Genomic DNA, 17531 nt, shown 5'->3' on the forward strand with positions numbered 1-17531 from the left:
ACACTGGTGTAAATGGTGCTCCCAGAACAAAGACACAGTCCCTCCCTCTTATAAGGGACTCTGAAATTTCAGCAAGCCTTTTTTTCCAGTTCCTTCCCTCCCTCCTTGCTGTCTCGGGGTCCAGTTTGTTATACCCAAACCTGTGAAACCCTTAGCTTTTGTCAGAAAAAACACATTGTTTCTTCCCCAGCTTTGTGCTCCTGACTGCTCCTAACAGATCATGCTGCTTTGAAATAATTCTTTTTTTCCCCAAAAAACTTTCCATTGGATTAGCTAACCCAAAGAAATGAGCTTACTGTATTACCTTCCCATAATATAAATACATACTGCTGCTACAAAGGGCAGCCTATATACTCCCTCTCAGCCACATAGGTCTTATTTTCTCCCTTGTACCAGAACACGCATGGCTATGCAGTGGGCGTAAGTGCTAGACTGGAAAACATATCATAGAATCATTTTGGTTGGAAGAGACCCTCAAGATCATTGAGTCAAACCATCGACTTCCCCTTCCCTTGGATCAATTTACCACCTGGGTTCATCACACATGAACAACTTCTTGTGCCAGCACCATGGATGGTGCTTTGAGGAAGGAAGAAGCAGTTTTGTGGCAGAGGACCAGCCAGACCACTCCCTTAAGACATCACACCAGCTTAAACAGGGCTTCTAAAATTTAAATCACCATCTACTACCAACATTTTTTTTTATTCCCCACTTCTTAAATAGTATCAAATAAATTAATTTATTTAAACCAAGGCAATGAACATGATGAATATGTAAAAAGCCAAGTTAGGGAAGAGGAAAGCAATGATTTACACAAGTTAGGTGTGCAACACCCATTATTTTTTAAAGGCTTTTGTGGTACAGTTTGGAAGCTTTGAGCATCTTTGAACCTTTAAGGAAACTACTTTGAGCTGGGGCTTTGAACTAGGTGAAATTGAGTATCACACAGAATCACAAAGGACAAATCCGGTAAGGTAAACACAGGGGAAGCCTGTCAGGCATGCAGAAAAAGAAAAGTTCTAGCGCACGCAGCAAAAAAAAATCAGAACAAAATGAGAGGAAATAAGACAAGCAAAGACAAAGTAATGTATTATTGTCTGTCCCAACATCTCACACTCAGAGTGGAACATTTTGTTCAGTTTATTTACCTTTGCTTCCTCATCCGGAAAGAACAACTGGTCTGCATTAGCTACATAACATTCATAACTCTAATCAGCTTCTTTGGCGTTTTCAAAATCTGGCTACACTTAATTGGGTTCCTAAAACTGTATTAAATAATTACATTTCAAGTTGTTCCCGTTTTTGGAGATTAAGCTGCTTGCACAATGAGCTACATGGCTCCCACCCTAATATTTCGCTAGGGAGCCTGCACTTCGTTCGTTTGCTAGCGCTGGCCTTTCGGATTGTTTACAATCCTTCAAAATTTAAGAGCAAAGGCGGTGCCACTGGCAACTGAATTGATGTAATGGTTTGCTGCAGCAAAACAGGCAGTGTTTCTTCTACTGTCACTCCCAGCCCTCCCCCACAGCTGCACAGCCCCACCACTTCCCTCGCTGCAGGACCAGTGTTTGTTGCATCCTTCCAAAAGTAATTTTGTTTACTAAAAATGCAGCGGTTTAATTTTGTTTAGTAAAATTCCACGGTCGTCTTAGAGTTTTCAGTAAATTAAAAAAAATAATAATTTTTTTAAGACTTAACAAAACAGTAGAAAACTAAACAGACTGCAGAGAACCCCAGCAATTGTTAGTACTGGCAAACATGTGTGCTGGGGGCACCCGTCACAGCTGCCCAATGTAGCTGAGCAACTCGGTGGTCCCAGGAGGGCTCACAGATCATACCCCTCTTGTCTCCAAGACCAGAGCCTCAGGGCACCTCTCCCAGCTCAGCTCATCTTGCATGAGCCATCCCCCTGTGTTAGGGGAGGCGATGCAGTCACGTCTGCCTGGGGTAGCTCTTTGCTAGCCCTATGGAGGGGGACATGGCCAGCTGGCCCCAGACCACGTCAGGCTGGCACGGCTGTTGTTTTCAGGACCAAAGCTTTATTTACTTCTGTACAGTGCTGTATCATGCGAATGTGCTCACTTGTTTCTCCAATTTAGGGATTTCTAGTACAATACTGCATTGTACCACATAAACCAATACACATTCCTACAGATATCCCAGGAAAACTGAAACTTCAACCCAGACTAGATAAAGCAGAATACTAATGCCATCAGTAAAACTAAACCTGAAGTGACAAAGAATCTTCTCCAGGCATTAATCTATACACCTATTATTAACTGGCTTACGTTTTATTACTAGCAATTTTTCAGCAGCCTAACTGCTCTCCTCCCTGTCTCTGCCCCCAGGATCATTTCAGAATCTCTCCTTTTGTGTACACTCCACATAATGCTTATTTTTTGAAAAAAAAAAACACAGATGTGAAATTTGTCTACAATGTCTGTAAGATTCATTTGAGTAGTTTTGTAATTCAGATTTTTAACCACATAGGAGCCAAGAAACTGTTAAAATGAGGTATCATCGGAAGGAAGATGCAGTCTGTACTGACAAGATACCGATTCTCTTCACATCCAGGATATTTATCAACAGGAACAGTATAATTAACTGGGAAGAAAACATATGCAAGCACCTGTTCCTGGTAGTTTTTCACTTGTTTCCCTCCTACCCAGGTCTCACTTACGGACACGTAACAAGCTAAAAACCATCATTTACACCTGGGGCCCTCAGTGTCTCCTTCATCCCAAGCAAATGCAACCTCTCTCTGTCACTGTTGTGTGACTCAGGGCTGTTGCACACACGTAGCTTCCAGCCAGTATGAAAAATAACAGTTGAATGCTCTCCAAAAATGCAAGATCAACAACACTAAAAAAGAGAGAGCAAATCGGAGCAGCTTTAGTTGGTAATGTGAGGGTGATTCCAGTAATTTCAAGGTCAAGACAAAAGCATGTCACAAACTCTACTCCATTTGATGAGAATGCCACATATAGGGGTTTTCCCTGATGGACCAGCATGTATTTCACAAGAGTTTAATTTATCTACCATGTAATCTGTTCTTCAAAAAGACAAGTTTGTCCTGTTTTGGGGAAATCAGGCAGGTTGTATTTCAAGATGATAATATTTTCACGAGTTGCAATGATTTTGTACAATTTTTTGAACCAAATGAATTAAAAGTGAAATGCTGTTTCAAGTGAAGCAGAGATAAAACCACATTGCCTACTGCAATCCCATAAATATCTTCATGTATCTGTGTGACACCCAGTCACCAAAGCACCTCAGCAGCACAGACTTGCTCATATTATAATGGAGCAGAATCGTACCCTAAAGTGTGAAATGCATCTTTTTTTTTCCCAGTGTGTAAAAAAAACCATAAGAAACATTTAAATTTGTTGAAAAAACAAAAACAAAACAAACACAAAAATACTCCTTTCAAGTCTGTTGTTATAAATAACTACTGCTCAGACAATTGAGCTATTTCCTTTGGCTACTTTGACAAGGTTAACCTTAGTCTACCCCTCAGCTAGAGATACTCCTATCTTTGTGCAGACATCCTCATGTTGGTATTTACAAGGTCACACAAAAAGAAGCAGCCTGCCCTTGCTCAGCTTTGCTAAACAAAAGAGAACACGTCTTTCTTCATTGGTATCAGCACTGTCACAAATGTCAGAACATGTAAAACTCCAAGTCAAACACAGTAAAAACAACAATCCACAAAACCAGCTCTTTGCTAAAGGCATCTCAGTGAAGGCGGATCAGAGCCGCTCTGGTGTGCTGGCTGTGTATCCTTTTGCTGCTATATGGAGAATCTGTAATTTCAGGTTTACTGAGATCCATTTCTTGTTTCAGTTACACTGCTGAATTACATACGACTTGGACTTAATGATCCTTGCGGGTCCCTTCCAACTCAGGACATTCTATGATTCTATGATATTTTAGCCAGAAGACCAGGATGACTTCTTCCAATTTATATCAGTTACCAATAATAATAATATCAAAACGTATTGTGCTTGACATCCTGTCCTGTTAACACACTGATAGAGCATATCAGTAACTTCGGAAGAACAAAAAAGTACTGAAAAACAAAGTCTAAAATTAATTTAATTGAAACTATTTTAATTCTTGTTCCTCTCAAGGAAAGGCAGTGAGAGGATAATATTTCTACTCAATTTTTCTGAAGGTGTAGCTAAGCTGAAAAGGAGGAACCAAGCAAAAGTTTTATTCCCTCTAATTAACAGTCAACTGTCTTGTGGACAGCAGAATCCCTACCAGCTGCAGCCTTAAGCCCAAATTGCTCAAATACCAGCCACATTTACTACAGCTTTTGTGCTTCCATCCATCGCTTCACAATGGGCAGTCTCCACACGCCAGGGTGAACTGTATTAGAGACTACAAATTCTTATGGTATCTGTGAAACTTATTACATGTGACCAGGCTTCCTTTCCGCCAGCACCTTTAAAAACAAACTTCAATTTTCAAAATCAGATTTTGAATGTGAACAGAAGTAAATCAGAACAAAGCCTACCTCATTTCCAGAAACCCATCTGTCACTCCCTCTATTCTGTAATTACTCAGCCAAGGGTAACTTTTCATTACATAAGTGCAAAACAAGCTATAAAAAGCTTATGTGACCTGTTTGAAATCACAGTGTTTAAAAATCATTATTCATTTGTAAGACTCACCTTGCTGAAAGAATGAAGGATCTCTCTACACTTTCAATGTTCAGTTCATTCTGATACGCTTCCTGGGTTGGCTTTTTAACCTTCAATTGAGAGAGAAAACTTTACATTGAAACTGAAATGCTACTTTTCTAGTTGTTTTAGTTTCAATCACTGTAAAATTTCTTACATATTTTTGAAGAAGGGGTACAATGAAGAGAGAAATCTCATAGACAGGAGATCACACATCAGTCTAGGGGCCCCAGCTATAGCAAAATTATGTGGTATTTCATTTCACTGTGGCCCCACAGCGAAGTAGAGGGGAAGGAAGCTCAAGAGCTGTCAGACACCTCGAGCTGTGCTTCAACATGCCCAGGCCCATTGCCTTGTAAGCTTCTGCAACAGGGCAAAAAAAGACACTGATGCTGCTGCAGGACAAGATGTAACCCAGGGGTGTGCCCCAAAACGGGTATCTGGCTCGTACCTCAAGGGCTGGACTACCCTGCTGATCCTTCTGAGCTACCAAGTTACAAACAAAATGAGGTTTCAAAGTTAAGAGTGGTTTTGAGCCACCACAAAACATGCACTGGAAGAAGAGATTTTGCAGCTGCGCCTGTGAAATCTTGGACCTGGGTGCCAGATGTGCACTGCAGCTGGACTGGGTGCTTTGCTCTGACAGGACCAGAGACAAGCAACTTGATTTCTGAGGCAAAGGTTTGTTGTTCCCACTAACTGTCACGTCAGAGACTGTGTCAATATATGGCGTGCAAGTCCCTTATCACTACCCAGAGGGGCTCAGGGCTCAACTTTGATGCTTTTCACAAAGGCTCAGAAACAAAAACCATATTTTCCCTCACGCTTAGCAGATCTCTATAAACCATGGAGATTTGATACACCAGAAGCTTATCAGGCAGAGATGCCTAATCTCTGGGTGTGGGCAATAAAAAGCAGTTACAAGGCAAAAGTAAAGCTGTCTAAACAAAATACAAGACAAAAAATAAGGAGTCAGACTACTTCAGAGTAGGACAATACATGATGAAATGCAGGTGAGATGATCCTGGGGCAACAGTTTTTTAGGGAAACATAGACAGCGATCCCACAGGTCATATTATGCAAGAAACATTAAGCCTGCAGGATTGCTCTGGAACATAAGCGTCTTTAATATCTCTTGCCAACAATAAACATAGTTTATTAGCATTTTGAAAAATTGAAGGCCTGAGTTTGAACAGATTTGGAGAAAGACTCATTTTAACAAGTGACTCACCTTCATTCCAGCCAGTGACAGCATGTTGTTGAGTTTATACATCCCTGACTGAACTGGAGTAGTGTACAACAAGGCATCATTGAACTGTAATACAGAAGCAATTTTTAATGACTAAACTGTTTAGAGACAGATAATTTCAGATGCATTTTATTGGAAGTACAGAACTCACACAGCACAGAGATCAACTGTGCCAGAAGGGAATCCTCTACTTCCTATTATTCCACTTCGAACCCAAGAAACATTTTCATGTATGAATGTAGATAACAATAGGTGTCTGTTTATATCTTCCTTGTGTAAATATACATTTGGCACATGAGTAAACACTGCAGGGATGTCAAAAAACAGATGTAAAAAAGGACAAAACATTTCTCCTGTACACAGCTATACTGTATAATAAACTACTTTAAAAGGATATGAGAATTAGCCATTCAAACAAAGCAAAAATTCCAGAAACTTTAAGATAGCAGAATTAAGATTAGTAATTTATGATTTTAAGGACAAACTTATCCGTATGTTCCATGTGAATTTTACCAGTTTAAATGTGCATCTACTGTTTATTTCCTGTTTTACCAGACTTGGCTTCATTCAGTGCACTTACTGAACAGCTATTTAGATTCCTTAATTTTTCTGTTTTGTTCAACACATGGATACAAACTTCATTTACTGCACATAAACACAGACCAGAAAACTGAATTGTCTCATAAGTTTTTGCTATGAGATTATTTGCAAAATAACTAAATGTTTTATGAGCCTTACTAAGTCTACACAACATGAGCAATGGAAAAATCACTGCTAAAGTGTCTAAAGGTATAAACACTAGTCTAAAAGCCACCTCCCAAAAAAAAACCCCAACCAAACAAAAAACCCACCAAAAAAACAACCAAGCCCAACAAACAAACAAAGATAATCCAAACTAGAGACACTCAAATTAGCTACATCTGATTTGGGAAGTCCAAAGAAGACCAGATTTTTGAGAGTATTACCTAAATTGATAACATTTGCAGTTATCTCAGTGTTTTATACACTACAAAGTCATCTCTGGAGCATAAGACAGGCACTTGCAAGCTTAGAATATATATCCCATGACTGCCTAGGGAAATATTTATTTGTACTACAGTAACTAAAAGACAGATTTCAGCCAGGACTGTGGACAAATAATGCCACAAATCACACAGGGCAACAATTGCTTTACTATATAAACAGAAGAGATAAACAAAAGGTTCAAGTGGAAACAGAAACTTCAGAGATGCACAGAAGTTCCAGAACAAAACAGCAGCAGAGGAAGGAAGGGAACCCAGCACTTTCCTTCCAGCCCAGTGCCCTGCACAGGATGGAACGGCCTCTGCAGGGGAAGGAGAGAAGGAAGAGGCAGGGATGGAGGGAGGGAAAGGTGCAAGAGCAGCAGTGGAGTTGCAGGTTTTAAGATGTGGCATGGCTAAGTGGGATGGACTAACTGTTTTAGTTTTTGCACTACCATGGATAACACCTTCTCAGAAAAGCGCTCAATTTTTAAATGAGCATTGTTCAAAACAGTACATTCAAGTGAGAAGCAGTTTTCTATTAAAATCGGCGCATATGCAACAGATAATCTTTCTAAATTAGAACTGAGCAAGTAGAACAATTGGTCATTTTTTCCACTTCCTGAAGTTATTAGTTACTTATGTTTGCAGTGTAATGTTTCAGCCACTTAAAATTACACCAATGTTACGCACACAGCAACATGTACAGTGTCTTACCAGAAAAAACATTCGTGGCTGCATGACCTTCCGGGACAGCTTCATCAGTGTTCCCTCTTTCAGAAAGACCTAGAAAATTAAAAGAAGCAATTCAAAACCTAGCTTTTCAGGGCAGAAGCCATACAAATGAGCTGACTTTTTCATCAGATTATAATAATTATTATTATACTTGAAATGCCACAGAAGTTTTGGAATTAAAGGTTCCCTTTCTGAGAAAGGCTGTTCATCCTTACGTTTCTTTGAAAGTGTGAATGGTTGCATTACAGTTTTCTATGTTGCATTTGAAACCACGACAAAACACAAGGTTAAGCTTGAGGAGAAAAACCTGCCTTCAATATCTGGCATGGAATAATTCTAAAAATCATAAGTTTTCGTCAGATAAATGTTTAGAAAATAAAAACCCCACACATATGGAGAGGCAGCATTCATTTGACTGTTAGAACCAAATAATGAAGCGATGGCCAATTTTTTTTCTCCCCAGTGTATGCCAGCTTGGGTACTTTGCTTGCATATCATCTGTGCTGCACTTTTCCTGCAATCTGCTGAATGCCATCTGGCAGACTTACCCTTCCTGGCTGTACAATCTCATGGTGTCCATTTAAACTGTACTGAATCTGCATGAGTTTCTGAAAGTTATCCTACAGGAAGAAAAAAGCAAAAGGTAAGTAATTCCTCTTGCATCCATGACTTTTTTTTTTTTTAAAGATTTAATCAACCTACTTCATAAGTCAAAATACTTACTCCTTGCTTCATGATGTCATTTGCATGGTTTGCAACTTCTATGACAACAGCTAGAGCATCTGGAGGATGAAGAAAAGATGCTTTGGTTATACAGAGTAGTTGGCATTGGTATTCTGTAAAGCACAGGTACAATATTGCCCTTCCACGCCATGCCAAGATTCAGGGACCTGATGGGCCAGTCACTGCATTCAGGAACACTTCTGACAGGTCCCAGAGTCTTTGGTTCACGGTCTAACAAGTGTCCCCTAGCAAGTCACTGCTTCAACCAACAGTGTCAATCATTACCTACAGCTCATCAAGACAATCCACAAACAAATTCTAGTTTCTCACACCAAAAAATTACTTCAATATCAATGTTTCTACTAACAGCATAAAAGTTAACAACATTTTAACCGAGACTATGTAGAAACTATGTTTTTTCTATTTTAGACGACTGCCTCCAGTGCCAGTCACGGAATACTACCTAGAAAAATCTTCTAAATCTTTGTGATTTCTTTCTTCTGCCTTTAGTTTTGCTGCACCTCAATAGAACAGTATAAAGTTCAAATTTCTAAATTTCAAACTTTGAAAAAAAAAAAAAATCTCTGAAAGCAGAGCATTACCAAAGATTATAGATTTTATTAAGTACTGATATTTAATAGCTAGCAACTTGACTGTAATATATGCTAAAAATATAAGCAAAAAGGGGTTACATAAAAATATTATGTAAATTACTGAACTGTGAGTGTATATGAGAAAGAACCCATCCAAGGATCTTATCCAAACCCTGTAATTTACTTAAGTGCAAAAAAAGACTCAATTAATTGAAAGCTAGAACAACTGCTCTGATAAAATGCAGTCTCTAAAGCTTTTAGCACCTTCTGAGTAATTGAAGTGCAGTCAGATACTTCAAACAAAGGAACTATCTTTGCTTAGAAGTCCACAGAGAAGCCTACCAAACCAGGCAAAAGCAAAGCCTTGGAGTTTTTTCCCAGATAATCATTAGAGTATTATTAATAGTACTGTAAAATGTATATATTTCCCTTATTGTTGAGTTCATATTCAAAAAGAAAGCATGTTAAAAGTTCCAGAAAAAAAAAAGAAACCAAAACATTCTGGGATCTCAGGGCTATTTATAGAGCCAAGACTGAACAAACCTAAACAACAACATAAAATAATTTACAGGGTCAAAATCCATAAACAAAGTGCGTTTTGGCAGGGAAGAGCATTCCCATTCTTATATCACTTAGCTAGAGTAATGTATTCAAATGAAGGTCATCAAGAAGAATTGTGGTGTTTGGATTTTTTTCCAAGAATACTAACCATAACCAACCTAGTCTTCTCCATCCTCTCCTCTGCCATGGAATTTAACAACTAAGCAAAGTCAGAACTAAATTAAGGTCAATTATTACAAGAAAGATCTTGGTGAGTAAAGATTAGATTTTCTTTTCTTACCCAGTTTCAAAGATAGGCTATCAAACATGCCAAATTCATAAAATCAACACTGTTATTTTTACAGCTAAGCTTCTGCTTTTGATGTATGAAGGGAGAGAAAAATACTGTTGAAGGTATAACTACAAAAAAACATGGTGCAAGCATTAGTGTGTTCGTGGCCATAAGAAGTGCAAGATGAAGTTTTCTCTCTCAAATAATTATTTAAAATATTTTTGGCTTATGTTTACAACACACTCAAGCAAATATGTCTAAATGCCCTAAGAAGGATCTTTACTCATAAATGTTATGGTATTGTATCAGTAGAGAAAGCTATAAGAAAGCAAACTTGACTCAGGCACTCATTTATTGTGGTCCAATCAACTACATCTGCACAACCGTCCTAAAGATAATGGGCTTGCATGAATGTCACAAGAGGCTGAAATAAGTGACAGGGGCTCATGCAAATGAAATGGAAACATTGATTGGGAGCATTTATAGCACTGCTGAGACACATGTGGAAGAAGGCAACAGTCTGAATGTGCATTGCATTTCTGCTACCACAAAACACGTAGCCTGTCCTCTTCCATCACCAACTATTCCTTCTCATTTCCTCTTATCTCCTTTTGCTCCACATTGCAGGCAAACTTCTGAAAGTCACTTGTGCTTCTGCAACTCGTGGCAAGTCAAACTGGATAACTCCTCAAGTTAAACATAACCCAGAGCAGCTCCTTGATCTTGTTCACTCCTGCCACATGAACACTTGTCCTGGCACAAAGACAGAGGAAGAGGCCAGAAAGGCTCAGAGCTGGGGGAGAGCAGCTGGTAGACCAGATTGCCTATCATGAAAGGTCTACAGATGCAAGGACCGGCTCTTTCATAGCAGCGTCCAAAATATCTGCTTAAGCTGCCTGTGGAACTTCACTCTTATCTCTTGATTTCAACTCAAGGGTGAGCTGATAAAACTGCCAGCTCAAAACTTTTTTGAAACACAAATTGGCAACCTTTTTGTACCTCTGCTGAGAAACCTAGAACTAAATAGAAAACATCTCTGTTACTGGCTTGGCATGTTGCATGCATTTAGAATTTAGAAACATTATCACATGTACATAAGCTGTTATTTCTTTAATCTAAAGAGACATTTACCTTGAGTATCCCTATAGTCTGCAGATTCTTCTACAAGATTCTTTAAATAATCTGTATAAAGAAAAAAATAATATAGAGATGGTATCGTTAAAGAAATAAACAGAATAAGAAAGTAGTAAAACCCACATTTTTCCTTGAAATCTGCTTTTCAGGCAGATCTATGCCACAAAGATCTACTACCTAATCTTTTAAATCTGTCAAAGTAATAACAAAAGGAAAATTAGCATTTCCACAATGAAAGTATGTCACGGTATCTTGCTCAGGGAAGAAAAGGTTATTGAAACAGTGGCCTTCTCCAAAGACAAATGATATGTCGTATATATTATTCCAGAACAAAACAAACAAGTGAAAAATCATAGGATCATAAAACGGTTTGGGTTGAAAGGGACCTTAGAGATCACCTAGTTTCAACACCCCTGCCATGGCAGGGACAACTTCCACTAGATCAGGTTGCTCGAAGCCTCATCCAGCCTGGCCTTGAGTCACCTCCCTCAACCTGCTGGTCACTCTTCTTTTGATGAAGTCCAGGATACAGTTGGCTTTCTGGGCTACAAAAGGACATTGCCAGGTCATGATGAGCTTCTCACCAACCAACACCCCCAAGTCCTTCTCCTCAGGGCTGCACTCAACCCCTTCTCCGTCCAACCTGTATTCATGGTTGGGATTGCCCTCACCCACGTGCAGGACCTTGCACTTGGCCTTGTTGAATTTCACGAGGTTTGCTCAGGCCCACCTCTCATAAATATATACTTGCAATCATTTACATTTAAGCTGATGCAAAAAATTTTGAAAGCGATAGATATTTGCCTGAGCACCTAACTTATCTACAGGAGTTAAGAAAAAAAAAGTAGTCCATTACAGAAGAGCTTGTTATGATTAATATTTTTTCAATAATAAAAGTATTATTTGCCCTCCAAATGTTCAAATAGGTATTTTTGGTTTTCAATTATAAATTTAGTTCCTCAACCACAAGATGGCACCCTCAATCCATTAAAGTCTTGGTAGTTTTAAAATCTATTTTACTTAGCTAAAATTAACTCCAAATGTATGACTATACAAGAAAACATGGCCTTGAGTTTCCATTCCCTGGTCAAGTGTCTGGTTCACCAAGAAATACAATATTCTGTCAAAGATTAAAATACATCTTCAGTAAAAAGTCAATCATCTATTATCTACAAGCTACATGTTTGAACTGCTTAAAATGGAAAGAAACCAAACCAGAAACTTTCAAAGAAATTTACTTGTTAGATTGATAAGATCAACAAATACTGATTTATAACTACCCTTTAAATAAAGTATTAAGATTCTAGCAGATCTACTAAAACCAAATCACATATGACCTAGCAAGCATTCAATTTTAGTTTTGCAGTTGTACATGTTTCATGTAGGAGTGAAATAATTCAACTCCAATATGCTTGCCCTACCCAAATTAATCCTTTTAGTCAAGAAGGGTCAGGAGCCAGTTGTTCCTGCCTTCATAAGATGTCTTGCTTCATGCATGCCGCTCAGAGACCGCTCAGTGTATTGTAATATTTTCCTTATGAAGAAAAAAAAAAAGGAATTATGAAACATGTTTCTTCAGTAGCAATGCTATGAAGAGTGAGAAATCTTGTCACAGTTAATGAAAGCTTTGAGAAAAACAGAACTACAGGAAGAGAAATATTTGGCACTGAAAGGTTAGTTTTTTGGCAAAGACCTAAGGGAGGATCCAAGGGAGAAGCACGAATAGCAGGTTGGGGTGAACGAGAAGGAACCGTCTGGGGTCTGCTGCAGGGAAGCGGGGAGGCAGCACTGGGAGGTCTGGCTGGGTCACAGAACACCCACGGCTTTCTGCTCTCCTCGAAGCTTTGTCTGATCATTAGCAGGCGCTGGTCAACATTAAATCCTTTAAGACAATGTCATGGCACCAAAACCTCTCTGGCTACACTCCACAAATATTGCATCCTTCATGTCCCTCAAGATCTCGTGCTGTAGTAGCTAACAGACGTTCCAGTGCAGCATTTACGTGGACACATATTCCATCAGAAACAAAGTTCATGTTGCTTCACTTTAGATTATACTAGTAAGAAGCTGGTGTGAGAGAATAAAAAACCAACTAAACAAACAAACCCTCCACAGGAGGTATTTTGAAAGGAACCGAGAAGAATTCACACTGTAGGCTGCCCAGAGAACCTGTGGATGCCCCATCTTTGGAAGTGTTCAAGGTCAGGTTGCACAGGACTTTGAACAATCTGGTCCAGTGGAAGGTGTCCCTGCCCATGGCAGGCGGGTTGGACTAGATGATCTTTAAAGGCCCCTTCCAGCCCAAAGCACTCTATGATTCTATGTTTTTGACTTGGTTTAACCTGGAGGAACCTGTCGCACATATGAGACCAGGTGCCCTCTCTTGCCCTGCCTGCCAACAGCTGCTCTCTCAGGTCAGAGCTGGGCTGTCCTGCCCAGGCAAAGCACTGGTGCGATTCCACCATAAAGCAAACAAGGTAAAGCTTCACAATTGCAACTTGATCTTCAGCAGGGCCAGCACGAAGGGGTCCAGTGGGAAGCTCCCAGTATAAAGAACAAGTCCTTACAAGTTAAACAGAAACACCAACTGCTTAAAGCTGCCAATCACACTCCCCTCTCTGGGATGGGAACAAGAGGTGAGGTGGGTATAAGTTACTCGTCTCCAAATATACTGCTGACACTCTAGGAAACTGTCCCCAGAACATGGAGACATCCAACTTAATATCCAAAGTTATTGCACTGAAAACTTAAATCCAGAGACCCAACTTGGGAAAAAAAAATGGTTTATTGGTGTATTCATGCTGTAGGACATGTTCCCCAAAACAGCACCACTTTACATCACTGAAAAACATTTTCTGGCTAGGTATATTCTATCATTTTAAATCATACCATCAGTGAATAGGAGAAAATTAGAGATTTTAACACAACTACATTCATTTAAAACTCCGTATTTAAAAAGGCAGCTTTTGCACTAAAAGACTGAAGTAGCCAATAAAACTTGCAACTGCAAAATCCTGAAAGTGATAAGTACTTACTAATACATCATTTTCATCTTAATACTCTCCTGTAGATCTGTTAAGTGGACCTCAGTTCATAGCTAAAACTCAGCTGCAGAGAAGCATCAGGACAGATATTTTTTGTCTATTCTGTGAATACACACTGGAAATGCTGTGCTTGCTACAACTTTCTGGAGGTACAAGCTTAAACTATACAGACAAGAGGACTTCGCAGACATGAAAAACGTTACAGAAAAAACTTAGCAAAAAAATTCCTAGATAAAATAAATACAGAAGTCAAATATTAAGGTAGAAAGGTATCTGCTGTGTTTGCCAAAATTCTTCCCCTCTGAAATACACTTTAGTTGTTCAGACTAGGAAGACCTTAAGCATACCTTTAGAAAGGTGGAGTTACAAATTAAAATTCCTAACTCTGCTAGATACTCCAAAACATAACAAAAATCAATGCAAATGCACACAAATACTGTTTCTGTGAGGAATAAAATCCCCTTATGCCCTGTTTCTACCTGACAGCAGCCAGCAATTCTCTCTTCCTTCTTGCTGGAGGGGCTGTGACTATCACTTCTCCTGCTAGAAATTCTCTTCTGCTTCATTAACTGCTTTTTGTCTCAAGTTGTCTAACTTAATCAAGTTAAACTCAAAGCAATCGTTCCTCAACATGTAATTGGCCTCAAGTCTGACAACTCTCTTTGCCATCTGCCAAGGGGCAGTGTGCTCAAAAGGCTGATTTTTCACCCTCCTCAGCCTCCCCTCACTATAGCCCAGAGTTAAGGGTAATAAAAGACTCCGCACATATTATGTTGGGAAAGAGGAAAGAAGCTTATTCTATGACAATGAAGACCCTGTTAATATTGTGCAGTCTCAAGGCATCTACTCAAATCAGAGTTTTTCGGGACAAGAGAAATCACCTCTCCTTCATTTCTTTCTATTAGAAGGAAGCAAAGGCCTCTAAACTCCCCCAAAACCCATCTCATATTTGCTGTATAGAGCTCAGGGATGGTTTGTGAGGAGAAGTGGAAGTCTTGCTGGACTGGAGAAGCTGTATAATTTAACAGAAACACAACTCAGCTGCGCCTCTCCTTACCTGATTTACGAGTCCACCTGCTCCTGCTTTTGTTAGCAGAAAAGTAACTCCACTTCAAAGCACAGCAACAAGCTTGTGATGTGACCCTGTAGCAGCAGGTTACCAGTACAAAGCTGTCCCACTGACACAAAACGGCTAAATAGGAAGAAATCCCTGCTGACTAATGCCTGCCAGCTTTCTTTCCTGGATTATTTTCGCTCCCCCGCTCTTACCCACTGGCCCCTTACCCACAGATCCCCTTGTCTTTGGCTGGAGCAGCTGCTGCATCACTGCACCTCACCCACTGCAACAACAGATATTTTGCATATCCTCCAAAAGTTTTGCAGCACAAGTTTACATAGAAATTCCTTAATATTACACAGAGCGACTGGAACGTAACAGAGCAGACCGGTCATCCATTGAGATATGGAAGAGGGAGAATCTCAAGGACAACAGAAATGCATGACGGATTGAACAGACTGAAAATAAAATGGATCCAAAATAGCACTCCGCAGCCCTGGCATAATTAAATTCTTAGTGTGACCTCCTTTATTGCTCCCATAGAACACGAGAAAATTACTTTTCTAAATCAGCAGCCAGCATTGCAGTCCTATTCCTGTCAGAAGCATTTGCAGGTGTATTTAAAGCTGGGCAGCCACAGTAAGGTCTGCAGTCTGGGACACCCACAGCAACCCCCATCACCACAGAGTAAGTTTTTTTTCAGATCTAAAACAGCCTGTCCCAGCCACAACAATGGTTAATGATCACAAAGAAATCCCCTTCAATATTTGAGTTTTGTTTCAATGCTCTTCACCCCTGACATCTCTCGCTGTCCTATGTATATTGACAATGGCATTTACTCTATCCTGATCCTCTGTTCAGCCTTTTAAAACCTTTGAACTTATCCAAAGCTCTGCTGATTTTGGAGTGTATATCACACCTACACCATGCCCTAAGTCAGTATCCTTTTAAAATAAAGCAACTCCCCAATGACATTTTATGGCCTGATTTTATCAAGTGTCACTAAGGTTTTCCCCTATAAAGCAGCCCATTTAATAAAGAGGTTTCACTCTTTTTTCAACACCTGTGATTTTAATGAGATTATTAAAATGAAAACAGTCAACATTAATAACTTGGTAACTGCCGCATAATACTTAGGGCTGTATCTCCCACAGCATCACTAGTCTAAGTACTTGCTGGGGAAATGCCAACAAGCTGCTACAGAGCCAAAAAAAAATTAAAAAAAAAGGTCACTTGCAGTTACTACATAAACAGAGGCTATTTTTAAATTGCTCATCAAGAAGCAATGGCTTTCACAAACAATGCCTTAAGTATTTCCAAATCCTTACAGGAGCCATCCCTGCTTACAATAAACACATCTCAAAATACTTCACAAAGGAAGCCTCTATCATTGCCCTCCTTTTACAGAAAAGCACCGGATCATGGAGATTACTTGCTCGAGGTGCCCCAAACATGCCAATGCCAGAGCAGGGTATAGAGCCCAGATTTCCCAGTCCCAAGCCAGCTCTTCAGCATACAATGCCCCTGTAACAGGGCTTACGTACTTAACTGGCAAACCTACACTAAAAACATGTGTTTTGCCTTTAAAAGAGAATGGATTTTACAGACAAAACACCTGGGTGGGGGAGAAATGGAGAAGCCACTTGCAGAAGTTCACAGTTGCATAGACATCTTTCACTTCCTTCTCCTAGCTCAAATTTTCCATACTACCTTTTCCCTTCATTAACAACAAACCAACCCCAAATGCAACATCAACAAAAAAAACCCAACAACAATACCACCACCACCATCAAAAGAAAAACCCTCAAAAAAATCAAAACCAAACCAAAACCGGTACATTGCAACCCTCCAAGGAAATTACAGCCTTCTATTACCACAGGAACAAATGAAAACCACCACAGGTATCATGTTTTCCAAGTAAGATCAGAGAGCACACCACAGCATTGGGAATATTAGCACGTCGCTTGTATATTTTATTGCAATCAATATTAACAAAGAAAGCCTCTAAATCCATGCCATGTTTTTAAAAAAGCTTCACGTATCTGAAGTCAGATAAACATGCTTTACAGATGGATACAAGCACCTGAAAACAAGTTTCTTGGGACATGTGAAGACTGGCTGCTTAAGCCCCCGTGAAAGAGCTTGACTGTACCTGTCAACAGGAGCCTGTACTGGGGAATCCTCTGAACTGGCTTGAGCAGATAGTGCTTGAGGGCCAGACTGGCACAGCGGGGGCTCATCTGAAAGAAATGAGTAATAAGTAATAAGTAATGATTCTGCGGTAGTCAAGCGTTCCAACAAAAGAAAATACATCTAAAACCAAACAACTGATTGCATTGGATAAGCTTTATCTTAAAAAGGTGTGACCGTGACAGTGTTAAACACCACACTATAGAGCAAGCATTTCTGTGTGGAACGCTGCATGCAAAATTTATGTGTTAAAAGACATCAGTAAGCACTCGTACTCTGTGGATTCAA

At 39.6% G+C, this 17531-nt stretch overlaps 1 protein-coding gene across 2 annotated transcripts in view; it reads right to left on the bottom strand.

Moving 5' to 3' along the window:
• Positions 1–17531, bottom strand: part of FGD6 (FYVE, RhoGEF and PH domain containing 6) — a 72763-nt gene that overhangs the window by 13699 nt on the left and 41533 nt on the right. For both annotated transcript variants that reach the window (XM_065838125.2, XM_071800198.1), the window contains exons 8-14: positions 17206–17293; positions 10950–11000; positions 8394–8452; positions 8219–8290; positions 7653–7721; positions 5917–6000; positions 4677–4756 (exon numbers count right to left, since the gene is read on the bottom strand). In XM_065838125.2, coding sequence (XP_065694197.1) covers positions 4677–4756; positions 5917–6000; positions 7653–7721; positions 8219–8290; positions 8394–8452; positions 10950–11000; positions 17206–17293 — 503 coding nt within the window. The remainder of the gene's footprint in view (positions 1–4676; positions 4757–5916; positions 6001–7652; positions 7722–8218; positions 8291–8393; positions 8453–10949; positions 11001–17205; positions 17294–17531) is intronic.

Source organism: Patagioenas fasciata, chromosome 1 (assembly GCF_037038585.1).
Source record: "Patagioenas fasciata isolate bPatFas1 chromosome 1, bPatFas1.hap1, whole genome shotgun sequence".
NCBI lineage: Eukaryota > Metazoa > Chordata > Aves > Columbiformes > Columbidae > Patagioenas > Patagioenas fasciata.